Genomic DNA, 18,928 nt, shown 5'->3' on the forward strand with positions numbered 1-18,928 from the left:
GTTGTACCAGTTCAGGGTGGATAAAACTCTCCGTGCTTCCACTGTCAATTAAACATTTAACCCCGCACCCGTTTACCTCGATGTCCACCATTGATTTGGATAGCGGGTGCGGCCTGGTCTGGTCCACTGTGACCGATGCCACTGTAGGGCCCTGATCGAGACAAGATGGCGTCCACGCTGTCTGCTCACAAGATGGCGGACCCCACGAGGTCGGGCAAGATGGCGTCCAAGATGGCCGCTCCCACGGCGCACACGCGGCGGTGGCGGGTTTTCCGGCGGGGTTCCCTCTGCACACCTTCCCGAAGTGCCCCTTCTTACCGCACTTAAAGCAGGTGGTGCCTTTCGCCGGGCACAGGTTTCTGGTGTGCTTCGGCTGCCCGCAGAAGTAGCAGTTGGGTCCCCGACGTGTCGCGGCTGTCGTAGGGCTTCTGGGGGGAGAGCGGGGCCCCGACGATGTCGGGCTGCCGGGCGGGGAAGATGCCGTCCAAGATGGCGGCGCCCTTGGTGCACACGTGGCGGCGTGGACGGCGCGGGCTGAAGAGTAGGCGTCCGAGTTTCTCTGGGCCACATCCAGGGATCGCGCTGTGTCCGCAGCCTGTTTCAGGTCCAATCCCGTTTTTTCCAGCAGTCTCTGCCGGATGTAAGTGGAGCTGAGGCCTGTGATAAAGGCATCGCGAACAAGCTCGTCAGTGTACACTGCGGCTTTTACATCTTGGCACTTGCAGTCTTTGCCAAGCATTTTCAGGGTGCCTAGGAACTCCTCCACCGATTCCCCAGGTCGCTGTGCGCGAGTAGCGAGCAGATGCCTAGCATACACCTCATTTGTAGGCTGCTGGTAATGCGCCTTTAAGATGTCGCAGGCGGCCGGGTACATGTCGGCGTCTTGGATGAGGGGGTAAACCCGGTGGCTTACCCAATTCCGCAGAATTCCGAGTTTCATACTCGCAGCGTCCGTAGCGTCTTTGACGGCTGCGGAATTGTCCAGGAAGAATTCCATACACATAAACCAGTGTCCGAAGCGTGCCGATGCGTCCGAAACATGCTGGTCCAAATCCAAACGTTCGGGTTTCAAGAGTTGATCCATTGTGTTGAAAATTAAGTCAATAAAATTGATGTGCCTCAATAAATCCGAGACTCGATGTTAGCGAAACAAAACAAGGCTTTTATTGACTTAGAAGGTAACACACAGAGGAGAATGTATCTTCCATCCAGAGGTCTGCCGTACTGGATGTGATGCAGGCTGGGCCAGCTTACATAGGGGCCAGGTATGGGCAGAGCCCTACACACAGTACAATACAATGGTGAGGAAACGGAACTGAGGTAAGGGAAATGAAACTGAAACCAACCACAGTCACAGGCAGAGAATACCAATGAGTGATGAATGGAATATTTCATCACACCAGGTTGGCTGCGAGCTTTGGCTCGCAGAGACCCTTCACCTTAAGGTCCATCTGTGAGAGGAGCAGGGTCCAGCGAGCAATGCGGGCACTGCTCACCATCCCATCCTTCATCCTCCCATCCAGGAGCATCTGGGTGGGTGTGTGATGGGTGAGGAGGGTGATGGGAGAGGTGCCTGTGAAGATCAGCGATCTTTTCACAGCCCAATGTGTGGCCAAGAGGTGCCGCTCACAGTTGGCGTAGCTCCTCTCCACCTCCATGAGTATCCTGGAGGAGTAGACCACCGACCTCAGCCGGCCATGCCGCTCTTGGAGCAGCACAGCACTCAGGCTGTCCCCGCTGGCTGCTACCTCCAGGAAGAACTCTTTCCCCCCCATCTATGGCCCCTAGAGCTGGTGCGGTCTGCAGATCCTCCTTGAGCCTGACAAATGCTGCCTGGCAGCCCTCATCCCAAGCCCACTCCACTCCCTTGTGTAGGAGTCGCAGCAGAGGGGCTGCTGTGGCTGCATAGTCTTCAATGAAGTCTCTGCAGTACCCAGTTAGCCCTAAAAATGACCTCACACCCGTAACTGTGTTGGGGACGGGTAACTCCTGTATCGCCTCCCACCTAGCCTTACCTATGGCCCTTTCCCCAGCGCGTATGGTCAGGCCGAGGAATTTCACCTCCTGCTGGCCGATCTGCGCTTTCTTTTGGTTTACTTTAAAGCCCTCCTGCCTGAGCAGCTCCAGCAGTTCGGCCAGTAGTGGGCCATGCTCCTCTCTCGAATCAGTGAATAGGAGCAGGTCATCCACATACTGTACCAACTGTCTGGGCTGGCTGAAACCCTTTAAACTATTCGCCATACACTGGTGGAAAATGCTGGGGCTGTTGTGGAAGCCCTGAGGCAAACAGTTCCACGTGTACTGTTGCCCTTTAAACGTAAAGGCAAACTTGTACTGATCCTCCCTCCTTAAAGGGATGGACCAAAACCCGTTGGAAATATCCAGCACCGTGAACGTGGTCGCGGATGCTGGGATACTTCCTATCAGGTCGGCAACTGCTGCTACCGTGGGTGCACAGGCTGGGATGTTGCTGTTGAGCACCCGATAGTCCACCGTGGCCCTCCAGGAATTGTCCGGCTTTCTAACTGGCCACAGTGGAGAGTTTACGTGGGTGGCTATCGGTCTCAAGACTCCCTGCTGCACTAAGGAGGACATGGCTGCTTCCATGTCTGGCTCCGCTTCCCTGAGGAAATTATACTGTTTCTGTGGTCAGGCCATGGGGTCCCCGTCTACGCTGACCTCAAACCCGTTGACCCTCCCGCAGTCGTGTTTGTGCGTGGCAAATGTGGCTAGGTGGGCGCGCACAAATGCCTGGAACTCTTTTGGGGTATTGCTGACCATGAGCTCGAGGTTATAACCCTCTTTGGGCTTCATGGTGCACAGGGTCCCCTTCCCTTCTTTCCCTGGGATGACTACTACCTCGCCCTCCTTTCCTGTACTTGCCCCCCATAGGCAATGATTTCTTAAATCCACCAGGATCCCGTGGCCCACAATAAAGTTGGCTCCCTCCTGTTCCCACTTCATCAGGATACAGGTCCACTTAGAGCGGAGTGTACCCAAACGAATGGCGAGCGGGATGGAAAACGAGCCGGCCTGTTCTCTGCCTGGGAATCCCGACAGGCTGTATGGGACCCCGCTAGAGAGAGGCGGGGTGGTGGGGTTAGCTGAGTGGACCACGGTGCATGATGCCCCCGTATCCAACAGATAGGTCCCCTTCACCTTTTCTATCTCCATCTCCACGAGGGGTCTTTTCCATACATTGTATCGCAGGGAACACAGGTAAACAGGCTGCGCTGGCTCTAGCCATGGCTGTGGGTTGGATGGGGCTGACGGGGTCAGAGCACTGGGAGCGGCGGCTACTCTCCCTTGGCCAGTCAAGAAGGACCTCATGGTGTCCAAAAATGACTCGACCATGGCGGGAGGGATCCCTGCCTCTACCTTTTGGGCTGGGGCTGCGGAGTTCTTTCCCTTGTTGTCTTTCCAAGGGTTTTTACACTCCTTCCTCCAATGATCATCCTTCCTGCACCCGTAACAATTGAGCTTTGTGTTGGGGGCGTTATTCCCTCCCTGATGCCACTCTTTCCTACCCGGTCCGGGTTTTACCTCATGCACCTTCCCCTTAGGTGGGTGTGCATCGGATCCCCTACCGTTCTTATAGGCAAGGGTCAACTGTCTGATCACCGTAAGTTCGGTGGTCAGGGGATTCTTGGAGTCGAACCAGGCTTCCGCCTTGGCCCGGACCTGTGGCAAGCTGTTTGCCACCAGGCAACGGAGCCAGTGGGCCAGTGGATCCCTGTTCAGGGACGCCCGGTTAGGTGCCCCCGGACAGACACTCCGGTACACCGGCCATAACCTGTCCGTGAAAGCTTGCGGGGTTTCCCCTGCGAGCTGCACTGTCTTCTCCACGCGGGAGAAAGGACTTCCCTCATTCATCCCCATGGCCTCCAGAACTTCATCCCTGAGCGCCTCATACCCGCCTTGCCCCCTCTTACACTCATCAGAGAGGGATTGGAGGAGCTTACTCTCCAAAGAGAACAGCAGCATTTTGGCCCGCTCAGCATCATCGCAATCGTTGATGCTGGCTGCCTGTTCCACCTCCCTGAAGTGGACCGAGGGGTCTCCTTTCTTGGTGAGCCTTGGGATATGGCTCACCATAGCCCTAAGCTGTTGGGTGCTATAGGGTAACACGAACTGGTTTTGGAGGGGGGTCCCTCTTCCTCGTCATTAGCGGGTGGGCCGAACCTCCGATGCCGGGCTGGGCACATCGGTCCTGGTTCTAGCCTCTCCCGTGGGGGTTGTTCCACCTCCGCTTTGACCCCTGACTGCGCCCCCCCCTTGCTAAAACCTGGCGCTACGGGTGGTGGTCACGGGACCTCCTGTTCCTCAACCGGGTCGCCCCTTTGCACTACCTGCAGTGTTTGAACCGTTCTCCCCTCGTTCCATGTGAAATCCGCCTGGCCTGCCTTCGGGCTTATAAGGCACACCATGCCCTTTGCCTTCCTTAGGGCCAGGCTCAGACTTTCTATCTGTTCCTTGTAGGGGCCATGATCTGCGTCTTCAAATCCCTGTTCGCTCGCTAACTTATAAGCTGCTTTTACTTCCTTTACTTTCTCCTCCTGCTCCCTTACTTGTCTTGCTAGGCGGGCGTTCTTTTCCCGTAACCTCAACTCGTTGCCCTTGGCTTCGGTGACTTGGCACTGTAGGTATTCCAACCTGGCCTTATGTTCTCCCATTAACTGAACCCTTTCCTGATTCAGGGCCTACAATGCTACCAATAACTTCTCCCCTGCTAGAGCCTTGTCCTGGATTTCCAGGGCTGACTCTTTTATCTCGGCTGCCTGTGTTGCAACAAGCCTGTCCAAAAGCTGGACCTGTTTTTTGAAGCACATCAGCCAGACTGCCTTCTCTAGGGATTTCTTGTGCTCCTTCCCTTCTGTCCATTTAGCTGCGGCATCTACCGGACGCCCAGCCTTTAACAGAGTGGTGATCCACTTCTTTGTGATATTCACCTTACTAAACACATAATCAGAAATCCTCTCCTCCATCATGGTTTGCTCCTCCGAACCATTGTCTACTGTATCGCACCCATGTTGCCGGTGTCCTGCCGTGGTCGCCATTTCTGTAGGGGGTTTTGTGTGTGGCGTGTGTGCCCAGTCAGCTCTGCCCCTGACCGTCTCTGAGCGGTTCGAATCGCTCCACACCCCCTGGGTTCTAGACACCGGACTTAGGTATAGGCGGCGATACAGAAAGACGAGTAGACAAGTGGTTTGGTGCAAGAAAACCATAATTTTTATTAAAGACAGAATAAAACACAATACTGAGAATTACTAAGCTGATTACAGGCTTACAATTACAGATTACAAATAATACACTTATATGGGAATGGGGAACACACAGCACATCGAGGGAAACAAATACATTAAAATCCCCTTATCCTTATCCCACCCCTATACCTAACTAGATTAAGCTATGAGTGGCCAGGAATCTATGCTCACCAATTCGAAACCTGTTGACTTTTAATGGTTGTGATTTTTGGGGTCCGTTCTTGCTGTCCTTTGGGGTGTCTCGTCGCCACGTGGTCACAGGGCGTGGCGGTGGAGTTGTTTATGCGACTCACCCTCCTTTTCCTCAGCTAATGTCGTTGTCGAGTCGCGTCTTCATCTTCTTCTTCCTCGGGCGGTTTTGTCGCTGACGAGTTTTTAAAACGGTTGGGGCTCAGTTGGCGGTTTATACTGTTAAACTGATTTTACTACCTATGCTTCGAACACCAGTTTATTCGTCATGGACGCTGCTGTCCATGCTTCACTCGCCAGTTTATTCGTCAAACGCCAGCTTATAACTAGGCGTTTGGCCCCCCAATGCGTTTTTCCGCTGCCCATCTCTGCCTTTATCGGTTTACCATATTCTTCGTCTCGTCTCGTCTGCCTGTTTGTGGCCTGTGTGTTTTTGAACTCGGGTCTTGTTCTCCTCCCGCGTTCAGCCCTTGGTGTAGTAATGGGCGTCCTTTGGTGTTGAGTGGCGCGGGGAGCGAGAGCCCGCCACGAGGCCAGGGTATGAGAACGAGAGGCAGCAGGCCAAAGGCCAAACGATAAGAGGCAAGAGCAAGAGCTAAGAGAGAGAGCGATCACTACCGATGGGCCTACAATTATACCCGGTTCTTCATTCCTTATCTGCGCGCCAAATCAGGTCAGTCCTTTGTCTAACTTTTGGTGGGCTCATTTAAAATGATTACAGCCATTTACTTTAACGACTTCTGGAGTGGTTGTCTCCGTGTTTAATGGCTTTGATGTCCTGGCTGTTTGTCATTTATGAAACTTAATTGTCCTCATCCTGGCTTGATGGCTACTGTGAGCTGTTACCGATTAAATATGCAGAAACCTAATGGCCTCGATTTAGGCCCATTCTAACCTGATCTGTTTCAAGGTGAATGAATGCATATTCTGTGTTTGCTTTAGCTGTCTGGCTCCACAAAGTCTCTTCACAGGTTCATGCATTTTAGGTTTCGTTTCAGGTCTTTGAAAAGTGCCTGCCTGTTTGCAGGGCCTTGCTTTTTAAAATCTTGTACTATTGGTCACGAGGTTGCAGAAGCCATTTTGGGTACCCTTTTTACTAACTTGTCCATACAGGGTCCCGTTATCCATAACTTTTGGGGAATGTGGGAATTTTAAGAACCCTACACAGGGTTGAACAGAACATTGTGGTTGCATGCAGTCTGATCCAGCCTAACCAAGCAACCAGGGAGCGGGTATGAATCAATGAGAAGGGTGTGTTGTTTTTTGGTAGAGGTGAAAACAATAGCTTAGGTCTTCTTGATATTCAACTGTAAGAAATTCTGACTCATCCACATTACACAGGCAATCTGACAGGGATAGAGATAGTCATGGGTTGAGGGAAGTGGCGGGCAAATAGTGAGCTGGTCTTAGCAGGTATGTGGCAGTTGACTCATCTCTATGGGCATCATTGTGGGCCAGCATGTCGATAAGCATTAAGAATTTGCAGGGATCTCCAGAGGTTACTGTGCAGAGGTTAGAGAAGCCATTGTTGAAAATGTGCTGGCTGCACAAAGGCTGTCCCACTGAGGTGGATTAAAGAGGACAGTCAGTGGAGGAAAATGGTGTGACTGACCATGTTGAAAGCAGAAAGAACATGTAACGATAAAGCACCAAGGTCACAGTTGTAGAGGATATAATTTATGGCTTCAAGCAGAGTAGAAACCAGATTGAAGGGATTTGAACAGGGAGTTGGAGGGGAGGTAAGCACACAGCTGTGAAGTAACAACATATTCAAGAAAACTTGGAAAAAAAGGTTAGATAATTACTGTATGTAGTAGTTTGTAGGGAGTGGATGTGTCATATCTGGGCTTTTTGTTGAGTGGGGTGGTTTTCAAAGGAAAAGGGGTAGTGTCTGAAGAAAGCATTGGTGCCAGGCAAGATAGTTAAATAATCAGGAGTTGGATATGGAGGGGATTAAGGGGGCAGGAGATGAGCTTGGAGAGCGACAGTGAGGGAACGGGTTAGAAGTTACAAAGTGATGGGGTGTCCAGGTGATGAGTGTGTGGTAGTGGTGGGGGATGGGGAGGGAGAAAAAGGTTAGAAGTAGGAACGCAAGGGGGAGATGGTCGGTAGTGGTGGGGGGTGGGGAGGGAGAAAGAGGTTAGAAGTAGGAATGCAAGGCAGCCGTGGGGGTGGCCTCAGTCCTTGAGACAAAGAAATACATTAGTTAGAGTGAGCGTGCAAGGACAAGGCTCATGGAATATAATAAATTGAAGTGATAAATATTATCAGTGCAATGTACCTTTTCAAATTTTTACTTAATTTCTCAGCAATTTTGGCACACAATCTACCAGCTTTGAGAACCACAGGAAAATGAAAATCTTTACACAAAAATCATAAACAATTACTCAGGTGGATTAAACAATTGAAAGTGGATAAATCTGCAGGCCCTGACAGGATGTATTCCAGGCTGCTGTGTGAGGCAAGAGAGAAGATTGCAGGGGCTGTGACACAAATTTTCAGAACCTCTCTGGCCACAGGGGAGGTGCCAGAGGACTGGAGAACAGCTAACGTAGTACCATTGTTCAAGAAGGGTAGTAGGAATAAACCAGGGAATTACAGGCCAGTGAGCCTAACATCAGTGGTAGGGAAATTATTGGAAAAAATTCTGAGGGGCAGAATTAGTCTCCACTTGGAGAGGCAGGGGTTAATCAGGGATAGTCAGCATGGCTTTGTCAGGGGGAGATCATGTCTGACCAATTTGATTGAAATTTTCAAGGGGGTGACTAGGTGTGTGGATGAGGGTAGTGCAGTTGATGTAGTCTACATGGACTTCAGTAAGGCTTTTGACAAAGTCCCACATGGGAGACTGGTCAAGAAGGTTAGAGCACATGGGATCCAGGGCAACTTGGCACATTGGATCCAAAATTGGCTTAGTGGCAGGAGGCAGAGGGTGATGGTCGAAGGTTGTTTTTGTGACTGGAAGCCCGTGTCCAGTGGTGTACTGCAGGGATTGGTGCTGGGTCCTTTGCTGTTTGTAGTGTACATTAATGATTTAGATATGAATGTAGGAGGTATGATCAGTAAGTTTGCAGAGGGTGGTTGGAATCTGGAGCTCACTGCCTGAAAGGGTGGTTGAGGCAGGAACCCTCACAACATTCAAGAAGCATTTAGATGAACACTTGAAATGCCATAGCATACAAGGCTGCGGACCAAGTGCTGGAAAATGGGATTAGAATAGACAGGGCTTGATGGCCGGCGCGGACACGATGGGCCGAAGGGCCTCTTTCGGTGCTGTATAACTCTATGACTAGGTGAATTTTGTTTTTATGCTCAGACAAAATCACAGACTACTATAATGCAAAATCATTTATTTGTATTAAATAAAAGCTTTAATAAAAAAATTAAATCTACAGCATAAAAGTCTTCTGTAAAAATCCCTGTACCAATACAATATGCATGCTTGGGCACATATTTTTCAGTGTAAAGAGGCAAACAGGATTAGTTACATAAAAACTTTTAAAACATTTACACAAACTCCTGTTTAGGGAGCATAATTTGCTTAAATTTGGCCTGGCCAGATGTTGCTGCACCAATGAAAACATTTGATCTGAACCTGGACATGCATTAACAGAATAGCGTATAGACTAAATGTCATCTGTTAGGCATAAAATTCCTTTCTTGTCCCATATTTATGTTTGTGTCATGTTTACATTAATTAAGAATAAAATTCAAACTTACTGAAGAAACTGATCCTGACCTATTCTTATGTAACTGTGCTTTCTATTAATGTGAAGTGCACAGTGCAACTTAAAACATTAATAAATTATCTTTATTTTTCATTTAACTCCATGGTTTTTAATTAGTTTACAATATATGGAATAGAGGCCTCTTATCACAAAAATATAGTGAAAGATAAATTTATACTGTAAAAGAATTAAAGGTTGTCATTAAAACTAGAAATGTCAAAATTAAAACATGTGCTACATTTTTTGAATTTATAAACAATTCCTAATTCATTATTTGTACCTGTAACATTTTATTCATCTATCATCTATACCAGAAGCATAGATCACAACATACCCTGTTCGCTTTAAATACAGGGAACAGCAAAATTATAGTTCATTAAAAATGCTTGTTTTAGATGGTTTGACAGCAACAGAGTAGCTTCAGATCAACCAACCAATTCTAATTGTCACTGAAGTGTGATATATGCACTGAAACATGCATTTTCTTAACTGACAGCTTCAGTAGTATGTCTTCATTACTGTGACATGGTTGATTTCATGACAACTGGTGTACCAATATATTCTAGAATATTTGTTCTTTTGTGCAGATGGCATATAGGAAGTTACTCTACAGTTTCTGGGATTTCTCGGTCATCCATAATAAGAGTGTGGATGATTCCTTCTCTTCGTTTCCCACTGCTAACAGCTTTGATACAGCAGTCATGGTTGCTGATAGTAAAGTGGGTCTCAGTGCCATCTTCCACAAATTCTCCCTACAAAATTAACAAATAAAATGATTTAGGTAAAGGAAAGAACCTGTATTGATATAGCACCTCATCCTGTCGTCAGAATGTCCCAAAGCACTTTTAAAGTGTAGCCAATATTTAGGCAATTGTGGCACCCAATTAATGCATAAATCCCATAAACCAGGGATTCTCAACCAGGGGTCCACGGACCCCTAAATATCAAGGGGTCCACCAAATCAGACTCGGAACTCCGGAGCAAAACACGCCTGACCGGAGCGCCCCAGAAGTGCCGACTGGTGAACTGAAAATCAATTAGCGAGGTAAGGTGACTGGTGCACCCGCAGATGGCAGCCTTGGTGCTGCCCGACTAGCTCAGCAAGTCCTTTCATCTGTCATTGGCCCGGAGGAGATCCAATTTTCCGACCTGAAGGTATCAACAGAACACCGGGTTGGCACAGCTGTCCCGGCAGTGGAGTTGCCATTTTACCTGCTTCCCTTGCTCGATTGGGGTCAGTGCAGCCAAATAGCATGTGGCAGTGCCAGCGTTTTCCAACGAGCCACTCCTGGAGGAAATCAGACTCGGAACTCTGGAGCAAAATGCATTCAACTGCGGCTGTACAATTCGGGGAAAATGCACAATGGGAAATCATTAACCAAGGTAATTCCAGGCCCCCACCCGCAGAGGGCAGCAGTCTTTTTCAGGAAGGCACTTGGTTAACCATTTATGAAAATTATTTTAGGCTTTTGGTTGACCATTTCCCGCCTTTTTACTAATTTCTGCATGTTTTGGTTTATCATTTCCCTGCTTTTTAGTTAACCATTTCCCATTTCGGACGTGGTCTCTGCAGGTATTTTTCTACTTTCAGTTAATGATTTGCCATCATTTACTAATTTTTGCAGCTTTTGGTTTGTCGTTTCCCTGCTTTTTGGTTCACCGTTTTCCCTTTCGGACTTGGATTCTACATGCATTTTTTGACTTTTTTGGTTAAATCATTTCCCACTTTTTACTCATTTTTGTCGAAGGTACCTCCACGTCTTGACAGAATTGTTGCTCAGCAGCAGCAACAACATTCACATTAAGTAAAACAAAAATAATAAATATATATGTTTAATTGTATAACTAATCTTTATACGGAAAAAAATACTTGTGTTGTGTTACAGGGGGTCTGTGGAATTTTTATACCATGGGGGGGGGGGGTGGAGGGGCTTCAGAAGCAAAAAGGTTTGAGAACCCCTGCCATAAACAGCAAATAATAGGAGATAAATGACCTGTAAATCAATTTTTGGCGGTGGTGGTTGAGAGAAGAATGCTGATAGGACACCATGGGAACAGTCTGCTCTTAAAAATAGCACAAGGATCTTTTACAGGCAGACAGGGCCTCAGTTTAACATCTCAGCTGAAATACAGCATAACTGACAATGCAGCACTCCCTTAGTACTGCAGTGAAGTATAGGCCTAGATAATATGCACAAGACCTGGAGTGGGGCTTGAACCCACAATCTCCTGACTCAGAGGTGAAAGCTGAGCCAAACTGAATCTATATCACATTTAATACAAGTCGTTTCACTCTGTTACTTAAAGCAGTAGATTTTGCCGTAGATTGAGCAAGCAGGAAAACCATTAATAAAGCAATGTTTTAATTTAGATACAGTACTCAGATCAATAAAATGGCACACTATAAATATGTATTTTGTACCAAAATCTATCCTATCTGACAAGATTGCTGATGAAATTACGTGGATTTATTTAATAAAGCCCATATAATGAACAGTAGCTGACTAGTAATTTCCAACATTCAGGTTACAGGAGATGCACTTGGATGTGTCTCATGAATGTGGTACTGTAGTTGGGCAACAGAACAGTTGTAAATACAAATTCAATGGAGTCAAGTTCCTAACACATTAAAACTTTATTATGTAATTATTTATAAACCAAATGTTTTGTACCATCAAACAAGATCTTACTGAGACAAATTTGACCTTTAAGTTTGCTTCTTTCATTTTTCCAATTTTCTCTCCTCCCCTTAAGATGTTGACTGCATGCTGGGGTACCCTTTGGTACCTCAACCAACTGGCCATTCTTGAAATGTGAGACTAGATAGGCATGTGTTGGCAAGTCTATTTAACTGCAGGGGTGGATGGTGGAATAGAGCACATCATACTTGATTCAAATCCTGTCCTTGTCCAATATCCACACATGCACACTTCCAGCAAGGGTGATAAGGAGTAGGAACTCAGGTTAATTTTTCCCTTCTCTTATCCAAGGGCTTTTCGGCCAACTTCAGTGTCCATACCACCACCAACACCACCACTACCAAATACAGAAGGATTCAAAACCTTCCTGTCTTTATGGCTCAGTTACTCATTGCCTTACTTAGTTGAGCCATTGTGCAGCCCTTTCAAGTCAGTTTCAAGTCTGTTAAATGTGAAACAGAAACTAAGCGAGTGCAATTTCATATTTTTGTGAATCACAACTGCTACAAGTACAGTATCAAAACAGCAACCACACTCCTTTAAATATAAGCTTAATGTTAAAAGCTTTGTGTTAATTGATGCAGTGGACCACTTAAACTTTTCTCTGCTCAAAAAGAAACACTGAAAGGAAAAATATGTTTGATGATCACGTGCATATTTTACACAATACCAAAGAAAAATCATCTCTAACTTTCAAACACTTACCGCTGTCTCCACCTTCTTCCCATTGCACCAAACATCCATGGTGTCCTTCTCTGCAAGGACAAATATCACAAAATGATAAAATTATAGGGAAAAGTACTAAATGCGAGAGTTTAAATTTGCTTTTCATTTCTCTTTTCTGACATCACGGAGCCAAACTACTCGTCTAATTGCTTTCCATTCTTCATTTTACTTCAAACAACAGTAAAATCTCATTACATTTACTTATAAAAAATTAGCAGTAGTTTGCTTTTTTTATGGTGGATGCAAGCAATATTGTTGCAAACAAAATGGATATGAAAACGTTAATTCTGCACTACATAGGGAAAATTAAGAGATTATACAAATAAAAAAGAATGCATGTACAATGATAGTTTATAAAATTATGCTGGTTATTTTGTTAATTGCACACAAAGACACATATAAAACAAAAACTGATATATAATGGAGTCTTGGCTATATACTAAAGAAATCATTGAGCAATACAGAAAGTGTAGTGGGGAGATGAAAAAGGAGATTGGAAGGGTGAAAGGGAAGTATGAAAAACACCTTACGGATTAATATAAAAAAGGAAATAGTAAAGGCCTTTATAAGCATATAAGAAATACAAGTAATTATAGACAGTAGGGCTGCTGAGGTTTGATGGGGGGAGTCCAAGATGAGGTATAGCAAAGATAGTAAACAAATATTTTGTATCTTTTATTTACAAATAAGGCAGAATTTAGAGAATATGGTATAATACAAAGTATAGCAACATGGATATAAAGTTGGTTGACAGACAAGAAACCAAGATTGCTCAGATTGGAGAAGGGTTGGAAGTGGTGTACCCCATGGGGTTAGTACTGGGTTCATTTTTGTTCATGGTATATATAGATGATTTGGACTTGGGCATAGGGAGCACTATCTTGGAATTTGCTGATGGCATAAAGGAATTTTGGCAAACAGTGGGAAGTATGGTAAAAGATTTCAGGAAGACAGTAAGATTATTGGAAAGGACAACACGTGACAGGTGCAATTTAATGTGGATAAGTGGGAGATAACATTTTGGGAGGGGAAAAAAAGGAATGAGTATACACTCAAAAAGACACTGAAGGGTGTGGATGAGCAAAGACCTAGGGGTTCACGAAACATAGTTCCCTCAAAATGTGTGCAGGTAGACAAAGCCATAAAGAAGGCTAACATATTGGGGTTTCTAAATAGGGGCTTCAAGTACAAGAGTAAAAGGAAGAGAAATTGGTCCTTGTGCCCATTTTTTGGGCAAAGAATTTGCGTTGGCAAGACCAATTTCTAGTCGCCATCTCCCGTGCCCAAACTCCCCCAGAAGTGTGCCGGCTGCCAAACTGGAAGCTGACGACTTCCAAATGTCGAGGGTGCACACACACATAAAGCAGGCGATAATTGCCTTGAATATGCGAATCAGAGTCCTGACAACTGTTTTAGGACTGCGCTCCAAATTCGTCATCAACTGGGCAGCTGAGCTGCCCGAATTTCCTAAGACCAAGAGGTAAGGTAAATGGATATCGCTCAGATTGGAGATGGACTGCATCAGGATGTCCGACTGATATCCACAACTCGCTGGTTTTAGTGGAGATGAGGACCGAGGACCAATTACTAGTGAGCCTTAGGCCAATATCTTTGGGTGCAAGTTTCTGTTGCGACACCCATTTCATGTTGGTTTCCGGTGCTACACGGTTCCCACCGCTGCCCGCACCCCCCCACGCCGAAAGAGGTAATCGTAAATTTGCACAAAAGTTGGGTTAGGCACAGGTAGTACCATGTGCACCCCATTATAGAGAGGACATTAAAGCCATAGGGCTCAATTTTCACTGAGCCGTGGAGTCGGGCTTGGAGGCGTGCGGGGGGTTAAAATCGCAAAAGCTGGCGGGCAGGACCCCCCCCCCCCCCGGCCTGGTTCCCGACTCCGAGCAATTTTAACTCGGGCGTGTCTGATGGTCCCAACTCCGTCCCGCATCCAACAGGCGGGACTGGTCGTTAAGACCCTTAACAACCACTAAATGGCCTCTATAATCCTATTTTGAAAGGCCCGTGCGAATTTAACCCTTTTCCCACATGAAACACGCCTGGTGGGAAACACGAATGTGAAACCTGGCAGGAGCACTATTGGATTGCTGACTATCAACTGCAGGTCAACCATTAAAGAGATTTGATCAGCCATGATTTGCAGGTGGAAGGACTTAGTGGTCTCAGGTCTGGGGCAACTTTTAGAAGGCTTAACCGCACCTGTGGAAGGTTGGAGCCTCGCACCCATCTCCAGTGTGACCTCCTGGGAAACTCCTCTTGCCACCTTCACTCAGCGCTTCCTCAACGGAGGCATATACCAGAAGCATGGGAGCCATTTATTTCCTTCCCATCTGGGCATTAGAGGAGCTCGAGCACCAGCCGCGGCAGCAGCAGAACCATGAGCAACAGCAGCAGCAGCAGGAACAGCAAGCTGCTAGTCACCCAACTGAAGATGCACAGGCCAGAAGGCGCCAGCGTGCGACAACATTGTTGCCCGGGATGCAAGGCACACACTCATCCTGGCCAGATCTGCTTAGCCTAGTCAAACAAACACTTCTGCCTCGCAGCTTCTTACCAGAGCATTGACAATGGCCAAGAACCAGAGGATTCCTAGCACTCTGACCACCATACTGACAGTTGCAAGTATGCCTAAGCCCTCAATGGGGAAGTCCCACTAGCGAAATGACAGACGATACAACTGCAACATTTGCCATCAGAAATTTTATGTACAATAACGAAGTGATGGCATTTTTACAGTAAACACAAAATTGCACCCAAGTGACTACCCTTGTAGTACTATTTGTGCAGAATTTTCCTCTTACGCATGCTCCTACGTGGTGCCTCCCCTGTGGCTTCAGCAGATGTGGAGTCCCCTTGCTCACTTTGCTGTTGCTCCTGTCTCGACACCTTTGGCGGGCGTCCTCTGGGGTGGCGAGCCTGTGAGGGCTCGTCAACAGTCTGCTGCTCCTGCGGCTGTGCAGGGGTTGAGACGCCTATCTCACTTGGGTGTGGACTCCGGTGGGGCTCTGATCGAGGGCTCTGCAGTGGCATGGAAGTGTGAGCGTTTGGAGAGGAGCCCCCACTTCCTTGAGGTCTGCCACCAACCTCCCTCTCATGGGTCAGGTCCCCCTCAGCGCCTGCAAGTGGCTGGAGAGCACCTTGTTGCACATCAGGGGGGCCATGGGGACCCGTATCTGCAATGGCAGTCCTACTCCGAAGGACTTCCATGAAGGTCTGGTTTCTCTGTTCAATAGATGCCTATCGCTCCTCCAGAGATGTCATTCTATTCTGAACAATGACCATGTTTTCCATAATAACAACAGAAAATGCTGGAAAAACTCAGCAGGTCAGGCAACATCCGTGGAGAGAAATTTGAGTTGACGTTTCGGGTTGAACCCTTCTTCAAAACTGGAAAGAAAAGAAACTAGATCGAAGGCAGGGCTGCGATCGGACAAAAGAATAAAAGAAACAAAAGAAGTAAAAGAGATTAGAAGCTAGACGAGATGGTAATAGGCTGGGATTAGGTGTAAAGTGTACTGGCAGGGCAAAAGATAGCTGCCAGGTGTGAGAGAGAAACAAAAGGAAAGGGGGGGGGGGGGGGGGAAAGGAGTGGAACAATTACAAGAGAAAATGAAATGGGGGCCGAGCTTATGATCTGAAATTGTTGAACTCGATATTGAGTCCGGAAGGCTGCAGAGTGCCTAATCGGAAGATGAGGTGCTGTTCCTCGAGTTTACGTTGAGCTTCCGTGGAACAATACAAGAGGCCAAGGACGGTGAGGTCCGAGTGGGAATGGAGCGGTGAATTAAAATGACAGGCGACCGGAAGCTCGGGGTCACCCTTACGGACTGAACGGAGGTGTTCCACAAAGCGGTCACCCAATCTGCGTTTGGTCTCCCCAATGTAGAGGAGACCGCATCGTGAGCAGCGAATACAGTATACTAGATTGCGAGAAGTACAAGTATATCGCTGTTTCACCTGGAAGGGGTGTTTGGGGCCCTGGACAGTGGGAAGGGGGGAGGTATAGGGGCAGGTGTTACGTCTCCTCCGCTTGCACGGGAAGGTGCCAGGCGAAGGGGAAGGGCTGTTTGGGGTGATAGAGGAGTGGACTAGGGTGTCTCGGAGGGAGCGGTCCCTGCGGAATGCTGAAAGGGGAGGGGAGGGGAAGATACGTTTGGTGGTGGGATCACTTTGGAGGTAGCGGAAATGCCGGAGGATGATCCGTTGAATGTGGAGGCTGGTGGGGTGAAAGGTGAGGACAAGGGGAACCCTATGTTTTCCATACCCTGGTGACTAAGCTCCTCCATGGCCGTAGCCCTCCTCTCCTCTACCGTAGCCATCCTCTCCTCTACGGTAGCCAGCCTTACCACGGAGGTAGCAATCGTTTCCACGGAGGCAGCCATCCTTTCTGTGGTGATGCGTTCATGCGCCAATTACTCCACAAAGGCTCTGCTCATGTTCGCTATGGACTCCTCCATTCACTCCACACTCACAGCGACCTTAGAGACAAAACCTGCCAGAGACTCCTGCATCTGTGCCTGGAGTTCCATCACCTCTGATCTTATGGATGGACCCAGAGGCAGAGGGTCGACATGCTGCTGAGCTGACTGGCAGAGTCCTGCGCCCTCCAACTAGGACTCTCCACTGCTGTCCCTGTCTCCACAATCTGCTGATGCTCACTTGTGAGCTGTGATACACCAGGTGACAACACTACTCTATGCCCCGAAAGTCCCACCGAGGTGCAAGTGTCTGCGCTGGTGCTGGGTGCGGTGAATTCTGGTGACGTTGTGCCCTCAGAGGTTGCAGCTTCCTCTGAGGAGTCTGGCTGCTCAGCCTCTTCTTTCTGGCTAGGGGGGGCGGATGCTTGTGATGGTCCTGTGGGGGAGTAAAGGAAAGAGTCAAGAGATGTGATGGAAAGGCTACATGCACATAGCTTTTTGCAGATGCTCATAAGTGCATCTGCTACAGCTTCACAATCATTATCAGTGACTCATGCAATGTCAAAGAAAGAGATGGGAAACTTTTCTGTCACCAGCTTGCTGTGTTGCACCCGTCTGTCCGTCCCCCACGCGTGAATCATCCTCAATGCCCATAATTTCCAGGACGGCCTCCTCCCAGGGGGTCAGGTGGGCTATTGAGGCTGTCCCTCCTCCTGTCCTGGCTCGCTCTCTTTTGTTGTGAGCTCTCTTTTCCTGCAATGAGGGAGACAAGTGGAGGTTGAGTGAGAATGAAGGAGTGAGTGTAGAGATTGCATAGCATAGATACTTAGAAGGAGACAAAGATGGAGTGAGGTTGCAAGACCAAGGGCCCTCCCTGTGTGTTGTCAGTTGTGTTCAAAGCATCAGAGTGATAGGGAGTGTGAGGGCTGCATGGTGTAATAGTTATGTGAATGTGAGCATAGAGAGAGAGGGAATGGGTAAGAGTGCATGGATGTGAGTGTCAAGTGGGATGTGGAGGAAGAGATTGCTAAAGCTGAGTGCTGGTGAGGAAAGGCAATGGGGATCAGATTGAGGGTGATGGGAAATTCATACTTACTTTTCCAGTGTGCTGAAGGTCATGAAATCTTTTCCTGCGCTGTATCCAGGTTCTGCGGGTGACTCCCAAGGAGTTGACCTCCTCAGCCACCTGCATCCACACTGCCTTGGTCTGAGTGGGAGGCCTCTTCCTCCCTGGTGGCCCTAGCCCCATCCACTAATGCCTGCAGTGCCACCTCGTCAAAGCGAGGAGCTGATCTGGCCCTCCCGCTTGTCATTTTTGCTGCAGCTCCCTCACACTGCACAGTCAAGAAGCTTGGCAGACTGCAGAAGAAGCAAGGCTTGCTGTGGACCTTAAATGCAGCAGCAATGATGACGTCATCAGAGGGGGCTTTCAGTCATGAAAAACCCATTTGCAAAGGCTTCCCACACGCTGGAAATCAATTGGCCACTTAAGTTAAAATTGCAGCAATCTCCCACATCCATTTAGATTCGTGTGGGAAACACAACACCATCCCGCACCTGAGTTAATATCCCCCCGATAGAGCGCGGATAGTGTACATTCATCAGGAGGATTCCAGAGATAGGAAATTATAGTTACAAAGAGAGATTTAAGATACTGGGACTATTTCCACTGGAGCAGAGAAGGCCAACATGCCATTCAATAAAAGTTTTAAAAACTTTTATGGGTTTTAATAGAGTGGATAGGGAAAGATTATTCCTCTGGTTGGGGAATCAGTGACGAGAGGTCGACAATTTAAAATTGTCACTAAGGAGTGAGGAAAGAGGTTAGGAGAAATTGCTTTAAGCAGAGAGTTGTCGGAGTATGTAATACTTTGCCAGATGGAGTT

At 47.7% G+C, this 18,928-nt stretch overlaps 1 protein-coding gene across 5 annotated transcripts in view; it reads right to left on the reverse strand.

Moving 5' to 3' along the window:
- Positions 1-8,786: 8,786 nt before the first annotated feature.
- Positions 8,787-18,928, reverse strand: part of faima (Fas apoptotic inhibitory molecule a) — a 40,333-nt gene continuing 30,191 nt past the window's right edge. For all 5 annotated transcript variants that reach the window (XM_085986534.1, XM_085986535.1, XM_085986533.1 and 2 more), the window contains 2 exons: positions 12,586-12,635; positions 8,787-9,933 (listed from right to left, as the gene is read on the reverse strand). In XM_085986534.1, the coding sequence (XP_085842660.1) occupies positions 9,784-9,933; positions 12,586-12,635 (200 nt within the window). In that variant the 3' untranslated portion in view covers positions 8,787-9,783. The remainder of the gene's footprint in view (positions 9,934-12,585; positions 12,636-18,928) is intronic.

This window comes from Somniosus microcephalus, chromosome 4, assembly GCF_052327205.1.
Source record: "Somniosus microcephalus isolate GS21.2 chromosome 4, FLI_Smic_1.0, whole genome shotgun sequence".
Classification (NCBI taxonomy): domain Eukaryota; kingdom Metazoa; phylum Chordata; class Chondrichthyes; order Squaliformes; family Somniosidae; genus Somniosus; species Somniosus microcephalus.